The sequence below is a fragment of the Leucopleurus acutus genome (assembly GCF_964270905.1).
Source record: "Leucopleurus acutus genome assembly, chromosome: 8".
NCBI classification, from domain to species: Eukaryota; Metazoa; Chordata; class Mammalia; order Artiodactyla; family Delphinidae; genus Leucopleurus; species Leucopleurus acutus.
In genome coordinates, this window is record NC_139151.1 from 47,075,473 (window position 1) to 47,095,552 (window position 20,080).

The 20,080-nt window shown below is 36.5% G+C and overlaps 1 protein-coding gene across 12 annotated transcripts in view; it reads left to right on the forward strand.

Moving 5' to 3' along the window:
* Positions 1-19,229, forward strand: part of PICALM (phosphatidylinositol binding clathrin assembly protein) — a 108,387-nt gene extending 89,158 nt beyond the window's left edge. For 3 of the 12 annotated variants that reach the window (XM_082845323.1, XM_082845333.1, XM_082845324.1), the window contains 4 exons: positions 43-66; positions 1,456-1,515; positions 3,231-3,335; positions 14,967-15,868. In XM_082845323.1, coding sequence (XP_082701449.1) covers positions 43-66; positions 1,456-1,515; positions 3,231-3,335; positions 14,967-15,059 — 282 coding nt within the window. In that variant the 3' untranslated portion in view covers positions 15,060-15,868. Of the gene's footprint in view, positions 1-42; positions 67-1,455; positions 1,516-3,230; positions 3,336-14,966; positions 15,869-16,335 lie in introns of those variants that run through there. The other 9 variants (XM_082845322.1, XM_082845326.1, XM_082845330.1 and 6 more) reach the window with 5 other exon arrangements.
* The last annotated feature ends 851 nt before the right edge of the window (positions 19,230-20,080 follow it).

Here is a 20,080-nt window from a genome sequence, read left to right on the forward strand (position 1 = left end):
AGTGTTATTGCATTATGTAATTGTTCTCCCTGGGAAAAACAGAATGGCATGCATTTTCCACAATACGTAAGTGACCAAAAACTAGCCTTTTTTGCAATAAATTGGCATGCTGTTAACCAATGCTGTAGCAGAATCTCATAACCTTCTAGCTATTACTTGTTTTCACATTCAGATTTTCAATGTGCCAAAAATTCTTCCTAGCATCTACTGATTTTGTGGGTTTGTTGCAGAATTGATTCTGATGGTGGCATGGGAAATACAAATTTTTTTTTCTTGCTTAATATTCTGCCATTTGCTGCCAGATGGCTGGGTGTCTGTGTCTGTATCTGTGCTGCCACTATGCACTTGATGACTTCTGAATGAAGGGAAATGTTGATTGTGGTAATGTTGAAAATAACAATTGCATGAAATCTTACAGGCTTCTGCTGAACTTGGCAGTTTGTCTACTGCTCTCGCAGCTCTTGGTTTTTAAGTAGGGAGAGACCAATAAGTCCTACATGCTCACCCAAATACTAAACTTTTAACTGTTCACTTTAGTTATGCTTCATTTAACTTCTCCATGTGTATGTTCAAATTGCCATATAATTTGTTATTTTTCATGTTTTAGCAGTGTTATTGGTCTTTCACCTGTATTCAGCTTCTTCAGTTTTTATTATAAGATAACACACACAGGGAATGTTGTTAAGACAGCAGATATGTCTAAAATGATTCTGTGCTGAGATTGTCTATTTTGAGTTAAAGTGGGAGGAGGAAGGGACCTTAAACATCTTAGTGGTAGATGGCTCTTTTAGGACTTAAAGCATAAACAGACTTAAAAATGTATTGCTCTTCCAAATTGGTGCTTTGCAGAAGATAGTTTAAATAATTTATGAAATAAATTAGAAGGAATACTAGTATACATGCTCTATGTAAGAACTTGTGCTTCTTAGAAATAGTCATACTCCATAGTGGTTTGAAATCTTTGGAGTTATTTGAAAAGAGTGAATGAGGTCCTTAGAAACTAATTTTTTGGAAGATCAGATTGTTCATGGATTTGGGATCTTTACATTTTATTTTGCTCAAAAAATGAAGTACCTAGGAAAACATTCAGTAATGCTACTTTTCTAGGCAAACATTTTTTATGTTAGTGATAGACTTTAAATTTTAGAACTTTGAGTATTTTTAAAAATCTGAATATTTTTAAAGCTTGTAAAAGCACAATGAAATCTTAGATCACTGTTGTATCTAACTTTAAATGGTATTTTTTCTTTCTGATAATTCTTCTTTTCCGCTAATTTCAAGACACTTTTTTTCATTGAGCTTTAATTGACACAATTATTAACGAACACAAATGTCATATTTAATCACAGCTGTCTTAGCAATTCTTTTTAGTGGAACTACAGCTATTAATTCCTTGAACTCCGTTGACATACATGAGTTATACTTCCTTGTTTATTTTTTCTTTCATCATGTCAGGCACCCCCTGTAATGGCCTATCCTGCTACTACACCAACAGGCATGATAGGATATGGAATCGTAAGTATTTTTCCCAACACAGCTTTTTGAAAATAGGTTGACTCACATTTAACATGAATTTATTTCCCAGCTTAACTGAAAAAAGAACTTAGTGCCACATATATCCTTAATGCCTAACACAGAACCTTGCACCATAGCATAGGTTTCATAAGTATTTCTAGAATAGTCATTATACAACAGATACTATTTATTAATGTTCACTGTATTTACTTGGCTTATTTTTCCTCTCATAAGTTTGTTAGGCATTTTATACTTCATTATGAACTCATTTAAACGTTAATGTTAACTCCAAGTCTTTGTTGCTGTGATCTTACATTAATACCAGTGAGGTCTTATAACCTGAATACCACTCTAGAGGAAGGGGGGAATTAATATTTCTTGAATTGTGTAGGGGTAAATTTAGTTTAGTAAAGGCCACAGAAATTTTCCTATGACATGATTGGGATAGTACAGAAACAGTCCTTAAACCTTTAAGCTGCCCACAACCCACATTCTAGACTGCCCTTACTCTCCCAACTCTCTTAATACATAGACTCACATAAATAAGAAATGAAGGTAGTGGCTTCAGCCCACCACACACTTGGCGGAACTGTTGCTGTTGGGAGGCAGCACTGCATCCGTTGGTATTGCTACTGTGGCTGCTTCTGCTACTTCTTTATTATACATCTGTAGGTCTTTTCCTGCATATGAAGGAGTTTCACAGCTTTTGAATTAGTAGTCATTACATTAAAAAGGTGTCTGCACAAAAAACTCAAAATGAATCTCACTACAAATAGGAGTCATCCTAAAAGGTTAAATAGAACTTGCAGAAAGGTAAGGTTTTAGAATATAGCATTTTAACCAAAATAATATGGTGGTCAGTGTGTACTTTATTTTGTCACTTACGTTAATTATATACCATGGAGTGGTAATTTTTAAAGAGATGGTTGGTTGAGATTTTCAATTATTTAAGAATGAACTAACCTCTTTGTGTGTAATTTAAGCCTCTTGGTTTTCCCTAAAAATGTCTGAAATAAAATGAAAGAACCATTGGGTTCTTTCAATTGGGAGTAAACTTCTTCAAACAATCAACTATTTTACCTTGTGCTTATTTGCATAATGGCATAAGAACTTGATTTGATACACAAAGTTTTCTTTGAAATGTCTTAGCCATTTTATAGTTTCAAGTTTCCCATGTCTAAAGCTGGCAAATTTGGAAATTTTTTTGGTCTAAATTATTTTGTCTGTTTATCGTAGTTTGAATTTTGCAACTCATGTAGAAAAAGTTGAGCTTTTTTGCAAACTTTAAAAGATGAGCACATTAAAGACTTTCCATATAAAAAAAAATACTCCTAAAAATTTGTAGATGGGGCTTCCCTGGTGGTGCAGTGGTTGAGAGTCCGCCTGCCGATGCAGGGGACATGGGTTCGCGCCCTGGTCCGGGAGGATCCCACATGCCGCAGAGCGGCTGGGCCCGTGGGCCGTGGCCGCTGGGCCTGCGCATCCGGAGCCTGTGCTCTGCAACGGGAGAGGCCACAGCAGTGAGAGGCCCGCATACAGCAAAAAAAAAAAAAAAATTGTAGCTGTCAGTCTTATTTGCATTTACAGGTATTTTCCCTTTTAGTTACTGCAGAAGTACTAGTACTGTTCATCCCTGTCATCCTTCTTGTTTACTTACTCATAATAAGGAAAATGTGAGTTAACATCCTTTAACTTGACATTTTTTGTTTTTTTAGCCTCCTCAAATGGGAAGTGTACCTGTAATGACACAACCAACCTTAATATACAGCCAGCCTGTCATGAGACCACCAAACCCTTTTGGCCCTGTATCAGGAGCACAGGTACTAATTAACATGCTACACGTAACTGTTTTAATGTGCTTGATGTGGAAGAAATATAATAGCAAAAAATCCTTTTATACAACTTGAGAAGCAGGTTATTAGCATTTTTTCCCCTTCATTGTGGATGTTATTTTCTTCGCATATCTTTCTCATCTAAGAGTTTGTAGGAATATTGATTATTTAGAAAGAAAGGATAAGCAGATTACAAATATTAAAGATGGAAAATTCTTGATAACTTACAGTTGGTGGGTCCAGAGGATGGTTTTTCTGAGGTTAAGGAACCTTTTTTCTGATAATGATTCTGACATGCTCTCCTTTGTGGGCCTTAGAAACCTTGAACTCAGAACTCAGTGCCTTGGCTTGAATGGTGCTACAATAAAGGTGTTGCCTTTGAGATATTTGTGAAACTTGACAAGTCTTCAAAAGTTGTGAATGCTGTTTTTTCATTAGATAACTTCCTGCTGCTAAAGATCATATTTAAAAGCAACCCCTCCAAAAGGACAAAAAAGCTTGAAATGCCATGCTGACCTAATGTCTTCACAGGAAAGACTTTCCTCTTCAAATGTTTCTAAGGCCTTCTTCCAGTTCAAGAAAATTCACCTAAATATTCACTCTTTCTTTTTCATCTCATTGTTAGCATCAGGGGAATCTGTTTTTTCTGAAAAAAGCTTCTCATTGTGGTTAGGAGAGGAGATATGAAGTTTCTCTGTTATTTACTTCTCTGGCAGCATACTATGGAATGAGATCCTTGTAAAGTGATAGGACAGCTTGTCCTTCTGTATCTGTGGCTGTGCTCATATCATTTAACAGTTAGAAATAATGACATGTGATTGTTAAAGTACACCTTTCTTGGCTTCCGATGCCAACTGATTGGTTACTTTATGTGTTTAATGCTATTTGAAAACATTCATGGGAGCATTTGGTAATGGACTTATTCCTTTTCCACTTGAATGGATATAAGTATTACACTTGCCAGTGCATACAGTGTTACATGGCCAAAATTATTTGTATTGATCCAGTTGAAGCTTTTGTCTCAGAAACAGAAACAGAAAACAGAGTATATTGTTACCTTAACCTTGGATGCTGCCTGACAGTTTCCAGGCACTTTCACATACATTATCTCATCTTATTCTCAAAATAATCTTTAAGGTAGATGGGCCTAGGATCACTATTGTCATCATCCTTTATCTTTATAGATAAAGAAAGTTGAGACTTGGAAAGGTTCTTCAACTAAATAAGTGGTGAAATGCAACTTAGCTCCCAGAATCCTTGATTCCTGGTCGAGTGCTCATTTGTGCCACACTGCCTCTCTACTAGTGCAACTCAGCCCCTGTGGCCACTACAGTAGTACTGTCTTCCTTTTGTCAGCAACGAAGCACTCTGCTAATTCCTTGGGTTTCCTGTTATATTATAAACTATATTTATGTATTTGGGATATAACTACTATAGTTGTCAAGAGCATCCTATACAATTTTGGATAATACTTTTAACCTTGAAACACTTTATATGAGGGTTTTTTTTTAATATGGTAAAAAAAAAAACTTAGTAAAATCTACCTTTAAAAAAATTGCTGGCCTCCTGGCATGTTTTCTTAACACAGATTTTATATCCTGTTTCCTTTTGAAATCCATGTAACTTTCACTGAAACACCAAAAAAAGTGCAAGAATTTCCAAGTTCTTTAAATGAAAGAGTGATAGAACTGCCTTTTTCTAATTATACCAGAAGAGAAGAGAATGAGAACATTAAGGTAATAAGTTTCTAGTTGAGAAATCAAATTTGAAGCGAGTACTTAATTTTAAATATTACTGATTGAGAAAAGCCTGTGAAGGAAGGAAATTAATAACTAGGAAAAGAAAATCAGGTGGCAGTAAAGTGGCTCAAAGAGGCTTTGGTCTTCTCCTTATGCAGTTATTTGAATCAGTTGAAAGCCAGAATCTTAAATTTTATGTTACTTTTAATTCCTTTTACCCCTTTGTTTTCCATATGTCTTGTCATAAAGTCCCACTAATTGTTCCTCTGCTATTATTAGCTCCACCCTTTTTGCAGTCTATATCCTTTGCCCAGATTGGAACTTTTCTTGCCTTTCTAATTTAATCCATTTTGTAGATACTGGAGTAAACTTCTATAGGCAGCATTTGTATCATCTCCATATTCAAAAATCTGAGGAGACGAATCTAACATAACTGAAATGTAAGGCTTTCCTTCTGTCATAAAAACTACCTCACAAAATCTCCCTCTTTGTAAGAATAATAATGAATAAACAATATTCAGCTTCAATTCCCATGCCTTTATAACTCTCGATAAGTATCCAGTGTTCTGCTGCTGTTTGTCTTTTCCAGAAGTCCTTTGTCTGTCATAAAGTGCGTTTACTCTTTACTCAGTCTTAGTCATGTCTTGTCCCTTTTCAGTTCTTCTGAGATCTGAAGTTCTTTTCCTTATTCTGCATTATTTTTCTTTATAGAACTTACCACTACTTGACATCTGTTTGTCCATCAGTCTATCCATTTGTCCGTTCATCCATCCATCCATCTGATCCTGTATTAGATTGTAACCCTCACAGAGGCAGGCTTAGATGTGGCTTGTTTACTTCTGTGTTCATGGTTCCTAAAACAGTGCCTGATTCATGATAGTTTTTGAACATTATTTGTCAAACAAGTGAATTTGGTTGAAAACTTACCTTTACCATTTCGTAACTTACTCTGCTTTTCATTGGTATACCTTTTTACTTACTTATAACCATTGTAATAATTTATAGCAGTGTTCAAAATTGGTTTAATTTATGCTAATAGACCATAAGTTAAAATGTTAGATGACTGTCACCTGAAGAATGAAGACACCTGTAATTTCATGATTGAATATTTTTAATCATTTAAAAATTAAACTTTTTATCTTTGAAGTAGGAAAGATTTTCTCATGATTTAGTATTTTAATGATTCTTAGCCAGTCCCTTGCATTAACTTTGTCCATCCAATGGTAGTAGTAACCAAAGTAATTTTTCTTAATGAATTACCTTTTAATTGTTCTCTCATTGTTTTGCTCTTTTTTCAATAAGAATTCCTTGAGGCAGAGACGTCTCTTTGTACATTGTAAAGTAAATGATAGTTTAAATGTAAGTCAAATGCCATCAAAATAGAATCTTTTAATCAAATCCCAGTTCTCCAGCTCTTATCAAAAATCTTTTCCTATTCCTTGAAGTATTTCTTTTGGGAGCCATTACTTACCAAAGGTGTAACTTGTAGCTCCTGGTCTCTTGCCTACTTACCATTGAACCAAGCTAATATTCTTGAGAGTACCTCAACCCTCCCACATATATTTATCATATTACCATCAGTGAGGTATTTCAAACAATGTGTTGTGTGTTCTGAATTATATCTAGATTACTCTTAGTGCTGTGTTAGGGCCTGCTAGTGAGAAAGTAGCTAATACCTTCCACATGACTGTTAGCTCAGACTTTTTGTTCTTTAGGAAATGGTCTTCAGAATAGCTTTAATCTAATAGACTACACTGTAGTGTTGAAATTATGCCTCCCTATACACCTATACACTTCTTCTGTTCTGTTCCCATCCCATTTTTTGTGCTGGCTTATTCTGTATTTTTTAAGATATTTTAACACAACTATTAGATGCTTAAAGATGGGTATTACGTTCTTGTGTTCCATGCCTAACATTGTAGCTTTTTTTTTTTTTTACATGAGTGGATCTTTTACATGAGTGTTTGACTACATGGAAAACACTAGATACCTATGGTTAATGCTTTTTTTTCCTCTTCTGTGCTTCCTCACACTATTTGATTGCCTGTTACCGGTTACTAATGTGTTTATTAACTTGGGGAGAGTGGGGACTTTTAATGCCCTCTCGCTCATGCTTTGTATAAATCTTACTGGTACTTACTGGTATACAAATTGAAATATCCATTGCTGGTCAATATTTTATAAACTCGTTCTGCGTTGCAGTATGCAGCTATTATGTTACTAAGCATGAAGACAATTAACCTAGTTAATTTTGCTTTTTTTAAGTTACTGTGATGTGAACTAACATTCTCTTAATGAATGTTTATAAGACAGTTTAGATGTTGAAGATTTTTGAGGGGGAGGGTTGTGTTTATTATGTTCTTATCACTTATTTATATGAGAAACTCAAACTGATCCCTTATCTGTTTTCCCAAAAGCAATATGAAAACCATAGTAGAGTGTTACATTTGGGGATTTATTTTTTAAAATAAGCATATTAAAAGTTTTATTGTTTTCTTGATTGGTATTGGGGGGCTTTGAGGGTTTTTTTTAATGGAGGCTGTGGTTAAAGATGTAAAATGGCTGCTGGGTCTTTTTTGTATTGGCCAAATTTAAGTAAGTATGACATCAGTTAAGTGTCTGAAAGGACACAATGGCTAGTTGTGAGTGCTTTTTACCGATGTAAATGGGGGCACTGTTGGCTTTGGATATTGGAATAATTCAAGTCTTACCAAAAAAAAAAAAAATCCTTTTAATGACTTTCCCGTGTATAAGAACTAATAGCTCTCTTTGCTTTTAGGCTTAGTTTAGTTTTGTTTGTTTGTTTGTTTGTTTTTTTACTTTCTTGGTATGTTAACTGTGGGTGTTGGCAGTGCCTCTCTGTCAGCTGATCTGCCCAGCTGCATTTCTGTGAAAGCCTTTTTCCTTGTCAGCAGTGTGTTGTGCTCATTCATCCTAGCTTAGTAGAAGATCTCAGGAGGGGATTTACTTTGGGAATTGGGATTTAGGACCATAGGTGAGAATGTTTCTGCAGTCCCCTGGGCATACCCAAATCAGTCAAAACAAAAATTCGAGGAGTCCTGTCTGCTTACCATTATTGTTAATAAGACAACATGTACGACCAGGCCTTTTCACTGGATTTTTGCTGAGAACATTTTTTCTAAAAGGTGGAAATCTAATTCTTGTTTTAAACAAAACTTAGAACATATTCATAAAATCTTGGGTGACTGTGAAGTTCTTCAAAATCCTCATGATGAACATCAGTGATTGTGTACGGCACTGTGAATATAGAAAGCACACAGGTATATTGACTGTCTAACGTTTACTAGAGAAGTCCTTTTTAAAAAATTATTTCTCTACTCTTAAACTTTTTTCTGTACATTAAAATATAGCCATGAATTCTAGCTGAGTTGAGATTGAGATAGCAGATTTTAGAGAGAAAGCAAAGCACCAGCCTTGGAGTCAGCAGATCTGCTTTCGAGTCTGTTATTAGTGTCCTGGGGCTGCTGTAACAAAGTGTACCACCAACTCGATTTCTTAAAACAGCAGGAATTTAATCTCTCACAGTTCTGGAGTCTTAAAGTCCGAAAACAAGGTGTCAGTAGGGCCACGCTCCTCCTGAATTCTCTAGAGGAGGATCCTTCCTTGCCGCTTCCAGCTTTTGGTAGCCCCAGTCATTCCTTGACTTAGAGCTGCAGCACTTCAGTCTCTGCCTCTTTCACATGGCATCCTCCTTGTGTCTCTGTCTTCACATGGCCTTTCCCTCTTTTTACAAAGACATCAGTCATTGGACTAGGGCCCACCCTAATGACCTTGTCGTAACTTGATTACAGCTGCAGAGACCCTATTTCCAAATAAGGTCACATTCATACATACATTCATAGGGGTCAGGGCTTCAGCATATCTTTTTAGGGGATACAGTTCAACAGACTCTCAGCTCGACTCCTCACTAACCGGGTGTTTCAGAGAAAATTGTCTACGTAACTTTGATGAGCCTCAGTTTCTTTATATATAGAATGGTGATTTTTACCTTGTGTACTTTATAAGTTTGTTGAAAGGTCCAAATGAAAATATTTGTAATTGACTTAGGAATGTGGATGTTTATGTTTTTTTATTGATGATTATAAGGAACCTTTTTTGTCTTTAGAAGAAGATGTTACAAGGTTGCCCTATTTTCAGAAATTGTTTCTATTCCATGAGGTGTCCCTATTCCCAACTTCTGATTTATAATAATACAGTTTATATTTCTTCCCATGTGTTACAAATTATCTTTATTGTAAATATAATAATTCATACTTCATTATTTTGAAACCTTAATCATGACTCACTATTATCTGATGACATCAGATAAACTCATAGAGAACCACAGGCTAGGGTAGTCACTGTGGTGTGGGGATGGGGCAGGCTGGGTGAGCACGGTCTGCATTAGGGCCTGAATCATCCACATGAGGTGTAGACGCTGGACATTTTTTACAGGAACCTGACACACCGCTCTTGAGGACTCTGTCAGCAGCACCTGAATTGGCTCAGCATTTGTGGAGGTGGTGTTACCCTAAAGGACCAAGCTTTATTTCATAGTAATTAAAATCTTTATTTGGTCCAATTTAATACAGTTTATAAGTCTCTTTTTGTGGGGAGGGGCAAACCTCTTTTGAAAATGTCTAAGTCTAAGGAACTCTGTCTTAGACGTTTTTAGTGGAAGCCCAATAGATAAATCAGGTAAAAGCAGGTAGCCTCAAGCTCATATATGGAACACAGTTTGGAAATTTTTTTTAACCAAACGTGCCATATTTTCAATAAACAGCAAATAAGTGGTGCATTGTAGGCACATGTAATTATTATTTTGTCTCCTTATGTACCAGTTGACATAAACGTTACAGCTTTTCATTTTCTTTGGTTTTCAAGGGGTAAGAGTCTAATATGAATGAGCAGTGAACATTTTATTCAAATAAGCTGAGCCAGTTTTCATGATTTCCATCCATCAAATGGAACTTTAAACAGACTTCTCTTACCCTTGCAAATACTTCTGATATACAGAAATGCTGTTTATTTTTGGCTTAGGTCAGTTAATAGTATTTCCTCCCATGAGTTTAGGAAATCTTCTGATCTATTTCCCTCTCTCCAATTTGGTCTTCCTTAACTCTTTGTCGGTTTAGGTTGCCATAATTCTAAGGAGATGACTTAGATGCCATTTTGGAATAATGTCACTCCTATGTTAATAGTTTTAAGTTATGTGGACTGTAGCAGTAGAGAGGTTTAGAAACAACACATTCAAAGAGAAATCCTCTTAGGTCACTGTTTGATGCCCGTAAGACAAGATGAAGTAGTGCTTTGAAGGTGACAGGAGTAAGGTTGGCGTAACTTTGTGATGTTATTGATGGGCAGAAGCCCAAGATGGGTTGTGTTAAGCATAAACCCAAGAAGCAGTTATCAAAAGGCACTAGACTCAACATACAGGACAGGCCCTCTACCTTATGCAGTAGAGAAAGAAGTCCTCTCTTTTAGCTATACTTCACAGAGGCAGCTGAGAATAGCGTTATCTTTAGTATAAAATTTTGGAATGCAGCACTATATGTTTATATCCCTGTGCATCTGGATTCAGTGGTCTGGCCGTGGTCTAACATTATTCAAAAACAACATACCTTTCTGTGCTCAGTTTTATATCTGACATCTCTGTGAAATCATATTAGGTAGGGCTGAGGTTTCTAAAATGTTTCCATTGCACAGCAATATCAGGAAAATATTCTTTAAGCATGTACCCTCAGTGTATTTATATTTATATATCCCTACAACAATATGTACATTAAATAACATGTAAAAATAGACATTTTAAAAGGGTAAAAATTAATAGGGAAGTTCTAATACTTCTAATATCCGACTTTGGTGACATTTTTATACAGAGCTTGTTTTATCACCAAAAAACATTTTAATTTAGCATGTTATAGAATGCTTATAATATGTGTAAGTCACTGCTAGTTGCTGAACAAGAGACAGGGAGAATATGTTTCTTACATCTGAGTAACCTAAAGGTGAGTATAATATGGAAGCACAAGTGACTGGTTGATGGTAAAATAAGAACTCTTATAAGATCAACACAGACAAGACAGAGTGGCTCCTATTATGTAAGACTAGATGAGCATTTGATTGTAGGTGGTAAGGAAGGTTGAACTAATATTTGAGTGACTAACATATGCCAGGGTGCTTTTTGTATATTTTAATCCTCAAGACAGCCATTAACGGGGATGTGGGTATTGGGTCTTGATATTCTTAACCTCATTTTACAAAAGAGCCAGGATTAGATTCCTTTCCATAAAACTGCTCTCTCATCCCAGGCAAAGGAAATACGCCCATTTTTTCCTAAGATGTTAACTTTGCTTCTTCAAGAAAGACAAAATGAGTCTTTACAGCATTGCTATTTGCTATCCAGGCTTTTGGATGCAAATTCAAATGTAAAGATGTGGCACCTTGCTTCTTCACTAAGAATTTTAAGCACAGCCAAGTTTGTCCTTAAATACCCAGTCTTTTATTCTCCCGTAAGCTTTCAATTGCACTAGGTTCACTTTCTGAGACTGATGCTATTTTCCTGTTCTAACATGAAATTTTCTTTCTTTGGTGTTGAATGGGAGTAGAATGAAGGAGTAACCATTTTTATTTATGATCTTTAGTGTGCTGATAGAATTCTTTTTAAAAATTCCTTTATTGGGCTTCCCTGGTGGCGCAGTGGTTGAGAGTCCGCCTGCCGATGCAGGGGACGCGGGTTCGTGCCCCGGTCCGGGAAGATCCCACATGCCGCGGAGCGGCTGGGCCCGTGAGCCATGGCCGCTGAGCCTGCGCGCCCGGAGCCTGTGCTCCACAACGGGAGAGGCCACAACAGTGAGAGAGGCCTGCTTACCGCAAAAAAAAAAAAAAAAAAAAATTCCTTTATTCTCTGTATGTTTGCTTTTTTATAAAGTTAACTTATGATTTCTGTACTCTTGTCTTTACTATACTAAACACACACTACAGCCAAAAAAAAAAATCTTTGCTCTGGAGATAAAAACAAAGATTTTTGGTAACATTAGATTCTTTTTTTTTCTATTTCAACATATTTTTTTTAAAGGTTGATTAGAGTGGCGGGAGTGGGTGAAGGAATGTCAGCTGAGAGTTGCCATCATCAATTACTTGTACATTTTAGTATTTTTATTTATCTGCGGCTCTTCTTTCACTGCTTCTCAGTATTTCATTTTCCTATAAAATGAGAAGACTTTAAGTATGTCTGTATTAGACTAGTGAGACTGACTGCTTTGTTTAAATGGCATATTTAGTTGTGAGGTAGGTCGATTTAATTTGAACAAACTGATAGCTGTACTAATTTTTTAGTTCTGTGGGAATTTTGGTATAGAGAATGTTACTTGAAATAAATGAGTGAAAGTCTTTTTCTTTTGTTTGGTGTGTGTGTGTGTGTTGGCATATTTGTAGTAGAATTTTACTGGAATGGTCAGTTATAATTTGTCTTATGCTGGCTTGTAAAATATGGTGATATTGTAATTAATGATGGTCATTGGATTTTTTTAAATTCCTTATCCTCCAGTACGTAGCAACCCTACGTGTTCTTTAATCTACTCCCAAGAATTATAAGTAAAGGAGGGTTAACTTGACTTTCTCAGGCTCTTTAAATCCTGCTGCTTCTCACCCACCAGGATCCTGTTACTCCTTTGTGTACTTTGTTCTTCCTTCTTTCCTTGAGCATTAACTGGGCGATTGCAGTATATTTCCTTTCCTTCTGCTTCCTTATTTACTCGCTGAGCTGACTACCTTCTCACCAGTGCAAGATGTGCCTATGCTTCGGTACAGGTGCCAGGAAGGGGTGGGGCCCGCTGGTGAAGGGCTGCTCCATGGCTCAGTCCTTGGCACTCGCTGCAGTCAACCAGTCCAGTCTGGGCCAAGGTTTCATCTGCTTGAAATGGATGTTGATGATATGAAACTTACTGCAGGGATATTAAGTCTTGTTTTCTCATGTTTTAATTTAGCTACATATTTTTTATAGGTATAAGACATATGTATATGTTTGTTTTGCCAATTTAACAGAATAGTAGAAGTATTAGTTAGAAACTAGCACTTCTTCCCTCAAGGAAAATTGATCCTCTTCAACCTTGTTTTTGAGCCTCCAGGACTTTTCTCCAGCAGTATGCTCACATATGGAAAAGAACAGAATTCTGGTGCTCCCTTTGACCATATTCTTCAGGGACATTTTCCCCTGAGACTGTCAGGTCTTCAGACTGCTGCCCTCATGAAAATTTGATTTAAGAAGATGTTTCAGTGTGGGGCTCTCATGGGAGACTGTTGATTTTGGATGCTTAGCTATCTGCAGTAAGCAGGGGGTTTTTGTTGTTGTTTTTTAACTTCAAATGAAAAAGAAAATCTGTTTTGGAGAAAAACCCAGTTAATCTTAAACTCCCTCCAGCTCAGGGATCACTTTACTTAAAATCATTTCGCTTCTGAATGGTCATCCTGGTTGGTCTGAAAGGTGAGGAGGAAATGTCTTTCTAATAAGTTGCACCTTATTCTGTCTCAGCACGTATGATACTTGAATCTCCAAACCCAGACCTGCTGTCCTGTCCTCCCATCTGTAGCTGCTTGTGTAATTCCATCAACTTTTCCATTGTCTCTTCCCATTGTCTTTGAACATTTATTTCTGAGAACAATGTATGGATTAAGAAAATGACTCAACCACTAATATAACTGAAGATGATTTCTAAACCTGTAAATTAATCTTGGCATCCAAAACAACAAATTGCACATACTTGTGGTGTAATATTTGTTGAAAACTCATTGGCTCTTCATTCTTTATAGTGCTTTTCTTAAGAAAATAAAAAGGTAGAAATGAGATCACTTTGACCCGGCAAAGACAGATTTTGAGCCTTGAAATCCTTTATAGGAATTCGAATGTTGAGGTATGAATTGAAACTGTTTCTACTTAGTCTTAACTTTGATTTAATGCTCAGTTGAACATTCCTGTTCATGCCTCTGCAATCTGATGCAGGAGGAGGAAAAAATTAAAAGTTTGTTCCAAACTAAAATGGCTCATATTTGGTTTAAAATACTCTTAAAGTAGGCTCGGTGAAGGAGATACATATATGAAATGAATATCTTGGTACTTTAGGGTTACTAAAGATACGTTATGGAGTTCAACAGTCTGCTTGCCTTACTGTATATTCAAATTAAACAACAGGAGCAAATTCCAAGAATCAAGTGAATGTATTCTAACAGGAAGCTGAACCAAAGATCTTAAGTATTCCATGTATTCAGGGCAGTATGCAGGTAGTTGGACCAGATAACCTCTAAGCTCCTTCTACCTCCCAAAGTATAAGCATCAGCTGTGGCATGTCCAGATAAACAGGCAGGAGACAACTCCATGTCAAAAAAGTGTAAACACTGAGAACAGGACTTTCCACCTCTTATGAGGAAGGAAGGAAAGGGTATTGCAGCTAGATGTGTTGGGTCTGGACTGAGGTCAGATTTGACACACCGTTTGACAGACAGCCTGGACACAGGAAGCCATCTTCTGTGGCTCACAATTAGGCTGTGGTTCCCGTCTTCCCCTCTCCCACACACACATAAAATAAAAGTCTTAACCATGGGTCAGCTTATTTCAACCTTTTTGGGTAAAAGACTTTATTCCTTTGGAATTCAGAAACAAGAATTTGTTTTCTGAAAAACACATGCCATTGGATACCCTTTTATCTAGACGTGTGACTGAAACTTTTGTTTAAATAATTCCACCTTCTGCAAGGGCTGCCATTATATTTATTAAAGTTGACAAAACAAAAACCACTTCTTCTTTCATTACATTTTCTGCTTTCATGTTCTGTCATTCTGAGATCTTTTTTTCTTTCCCTCTCTCTGTCTTCTTTTCCCCCAGCTGTCGGCAGCATCCAGCCCCTCCAGTCACAGTCCTCACAGAGCTTCAGGAAAGGACCCTTTTGCAGAGCTCTCTTTGGAGGATTTCTTATAAATCACTTTAGGTATTGCTGCTTGTTGGGGGAGATGGGGACTTAAATATCAATACTTTTAAAAATTACCAAACATTAAGCACAATTTACTCTTCTCCTCTGTTTCTTTAAAGGACTCTAGTTTCCCTCTCTTTCTCCTCCTCCTCTGTTCTTTAGGTGAAGAATAGATCAAGACAGGGCATAAGGACAAAGAACTTTTGGAAAATATCTTTAACATTATTAGAAGATGTGAAATCAAAGGACCATCTCACATATGTACATATAAGCATCCACTGTGCACAGCAGATGGATGAGCTCAAACACCACCCGTTAAAAACTGGGTGTTTTATTCGGTCTTAAAAGATTTATACAGAACAACACAATTTTACACACTGGATTCAAGCTTTATTAGGAGCATCTTTAGTTTTAACATAATGGCCAGGATTCATTGTGAAGAATTCATTTTAACAATTTCTTTAAAGGGTTATATTTTTATGTATGCCTTTTTCATTTTAAAATAGTAGTATTTTCCCAAAAAACAGCTTATATATTTTTTTTAAATTAAAGGCAAGTGAATACTTAGTGCCCTTTTTGATAGAAAGATTCTGCTTTTGATCCACACTGCCTCTTTTCCTGGAAGACAATGTCATTTGTTCTTCTTGATGCCATAGCCCCCAGTGTAGATACACCTTCTGGATCTTTGAGAGTTTGTACTCTTCTGATCTGACAACAGTTTATTAGCACATCATTTCAGTAATGTCTTTGGATGAGCAGTTTAAAGGATAAAGATATCATGAGTGAAATATCTGAGTGACTAGTTGACACCCTATTGAAAAGTATTCTTTTGTAGATCTTTCAGATTTTGATTTATATCAGAAATTTTTAGTAAACATAATATTACTGTTGCCTTAATTATCTCTGATTTTATTATAATATTTGGAAATAATATTTCAAATTTTGCTTGTTGCCTAAATGAGATTTTTATGTGGAATATTTGTGTTCATGGAGAGATTTTCTGAACTTGTCATGGAAAAATCATTCATCTTCTTTCTTCCCATATCCCTTGGTTTTTTAGTAATTAGAAAGATATTTGGAAGTTCCTGTAGTTATGCTTCAAATATTGAGTTCTGGCTCATGATAAGCTGATAATACTGACTTCGTTTTGTAATCAGGGTTTGTGATAAGCATGCCATGAACACTTCCAGGCAAGTTGAATAGTAAGAGGCACAAAGCATTTTTACTTATGAGAAGATATCCTACAATGCAGTGAATTAACTTACACTCTTTTTTTTCCCCCAGATACAGTTTATGTAACTAGATGGAAGAGAATGGAATTATTCCAAAAAGACAAGTGCTCAAGCAGCAAATACTTACTTCCAGCAAAATCCAAACTGCTGTCTCTTAAACTCTCATTAGAATGCTACAGTAACCCAATGAAGGCCCATGAAGGAAATTGGGACTAGTCGATAGGAGAACGTATCAATACAGTTTATAAAGCCAAGAATTGCCATGAATTCAGACTGTCTTTTTGGTGACTAATTCTTCAGTTCTTTCATCTCCTGTTAATACCCATAATCAGTAACCTACCAAGAAAAGCCCTTATCTGGAAAGAGTGAAATTTGTATTTGGAAAAGCTGCCTGGAGAGAAGAGCTGTGTCCTTTACTGTAATGCAACAGGACTCTTTTGGGGGGATCAAATCATAATTCTTAATTATGCAGTATCTTTCTTTTCTCCAGTCCTCACAGATACAGAAACAGTAACTAAAATTAACTTTTCTTTTTAAAAAATTATATATTCAGTTTGCAGTAGACATTCCTTAAGTATTTGTATTTATTTATGATTATCAATTTACGTAACATTAATATTGTATCAAACCTCCTTATGAAAATGAGTATGGATGTACACAGTATGTTTGATTTTTATCCATAAGAATGAATCTGATTCAGAATGCTTTTCAGCTGACATACAGAGCACTAAATATTTTAAGGCAAGTCCATAGGTCTGAATCGCTTAAGAATTCTCAGTTTCTATGGGATTTAGGGAAGCATTATAAATGCATTAATCCTTATAGTCAATTCTGTGCCTAGGATTTTGCAAGGGAACAGTTCACAGAACTGGGAAAAGCACTACATTTTAAATTCAGCATTAGTGCATTGGGAAGGGACTTTACTGCTTTGTGCTTGGCATGTCATTATTTTCCATTTGACATTAGGGCCTTTCCAAAATGAATGTGAGGAATTGCTTTCACTTCAAGACTTTCCTTCTTTTCAGTAAAACTCTAGGAGGTGTTATGGGGGGAGGGGAGGGGACAAAATCCTTGAACCTTTTATTTGGCTCATGCCATGTTATGATCATGTACCTTTTAAATAAGGGGAAATAGTATCTTTAAAGTTAATGTCTAGCCAAGAGTTTAGTTAACGAAGAATTAAGCTGCACTGTTGATCGGTGCTTTGTGTAAATACATCTTAACATTTGGGTTGAGAGGGGCCTTAAGAAGGACAGTTTGTTGTAGGAAAGCAATTCTGTACATGAGTTAAGCATACTTGTTGCATTGTCTCTGCAGATTCTATTTTTGTTTACAATATTAAAATGTATGTTAGCAAAAATGGGTGGATTTTCAAATAAAATGCAGCTTCCACAAAACTTTTGTTATGGTATTCTGGTCTGAGGCACATTTACTTTTTTCCTCTTTTCTTTATCATTGGTATTATTATTTTTTGCTAATAAAAGTATACCCAAGTGATTATATTTGATGATTTAATAAAATGTAAAATTTATTTCTCTTTTAACTTAACTTCCAAGAAGCTTGATCTTGGTACTTTTGTTACCTTCTAGAAACTGAACTACTTATTAAAACTGTTCATTTTTGTCTTTTGATCAGATGCCTTCGGTCAGGTAAGTTTAAGGGAGAAAATGCTTTGAATTTGACCTATTGTTGCATGTGATTATGTCTGCCAAAGAAACCTCTGATTGTATCGTGTTTCATGTTGAATAGTAAGTAGGATCCAGAGTACATGATAGAGGGACTAAAAGCTTTGCATTGATAAATGTCTGCATACTATTTGCCATGGTTGGAAAACATAGTCTTTAACCAATATACATTGTTAATTTTACCACTTTTTAAGTTTCACTATTATTAAACCATTTTCATACAGACTGGAAAATGTACTTTTGTAAGTTAACTTCCTTAACATCATCACAGATTTTGATTTGTCTCTCCTGGTGGTGTTTGAGTGGATGTTATATTTGAGGTCTATGGCTTGTTCCTTTTATACTACTTTTTTTTTTTTTCAACATATTCAAGTTTGTGAAATCCTTCATAAACATTTCCATCTTATTGTTCAAACTTTTGGGCTTGTTGGATTAGTATTATCCACATTTTACCCATTTTACAGATTGGAATAAGGAACTTGCTCAGGTTGACAAGCTAACAGACATTGGAATCAGGTCTTTGCTTCATGGTCCATTGTTCTGTCTGTGCATAAACTGAAAAGGGAATTATTTCCCTCTGTGGTCAAGCCTGATGACCACTGTCTATTCTCAGATGGTCTTCTCCTATGAAGCATACTTCCCACCTCCTGCAAAACACATGAGCATGTTAACTTTAATCAAAATGTAACAAGTGGGGGCTTCCCTAGTGGCACAGTGGTTGAGAGTCCGCCTGCCGATGCAGGGGACACGGGTTCGTGCCCTGGTCCGGGAAGATCCCACATGCCGCGGAGCGGCTGGGCCCGTGAGCCATGGCCGTTGAGCCTGCGCGTCTGGAGTTTGTGCTCTGCAACGGGAGAGGCCACAACAGTGAGAGGCCCACATACCGCAAAAAAAAAAAAAAAAAAAAAGTAAGTGAAGTAAGTCAGCTGTTGAATACATAAAAAAATACATAACTAAATCAGGTTCTAAACCTGTATATGCCCCCGCCATCTTACTACCCAGCTAACAAGTTGGTAGTGGCTGCAGAAAGAGATTAAGACTGTTAGCAGAGGGCAGCTAACCCATCCCAGATCATTTGCAAAATTTTTCCTTTTAACATCTCATTATTATTGTTCATTATATTAAGATATACTTTTCTTAACCATTGACTGTGAGAGTCCATATTTAGGAAGAGGCCTTATGTTAGAGCAGGAATCTTTTACTTCTCCACGAGCCAACAAAACATTACTCCTGGAAAGCAGGCCTTTATGGGATAAGTTTCTCCTTGAACTAAAGTAATTCCAAGGCTCTTCTCCTGTTTATTGTCACTAATAAACATGTTTCCAAATTCTTGAGAATTCAGAGTACTGATGTAAATGCTTATTCTCCAGCACTCCATGGAGAAAAACAGAATCTCTCCCTTCAGGGGAGGGAGCTCCCTTCAGGGGAGGGTGGCCCCTGTGTGTTCAGCAGTGGCTAGCTCACAGTATATGGAAAGGCCACAGCATTCAGCCAGGTGAACTTCATCTATCTTATCCTCGAGAAAAGATGGCTCCACAGCCTTTGCATCTAGCTTAGATCTTTGTTCTGTCACATTTGCTACCTTCCGTGGGTCTGACTACACCTAGAATTCTGCAGTCTGAATAGGCTCTGGATGGAAAGGCTGCTGTATCATCTTCCATGCAGTCTCTCTCAGAAAACCTCAAGCTGATTCCTTGCTTTTACTAAGAAGTGGCATTCTATTTAGTGTGTCACCAACCAGAAATGTTTTCTAAGTCTCTAGCTAGTATTTTAGTCTAATTTTGCTATAAGCACTTAGGAAATGTCCCCTTTGTTAATTGATGCAGCATGCAGGTGTAGTTTTTATGCTGTATGAAACTACCCACATTGTCAAAAGTTAAGGTCTTTCTGTGGTGTTACTATTGGGGCAGGTGTGACCATTCTGAGGCAGAGTAGGTTAAGCTGGGTTTAGGCATACACCTAGAAGGAGAGAAAAGCAAGGTCAAAGCTTTATGGAAGCTTCACTTCCTAATAAGTTCTCATTCCAAAGAGCTTTTCCTTTATCTGCTGCAAAAGCTAATTCCAAAGTTGGTTTTGAAATAAGTCTCTGTGTGAGAATCACCTGGGGAGCTA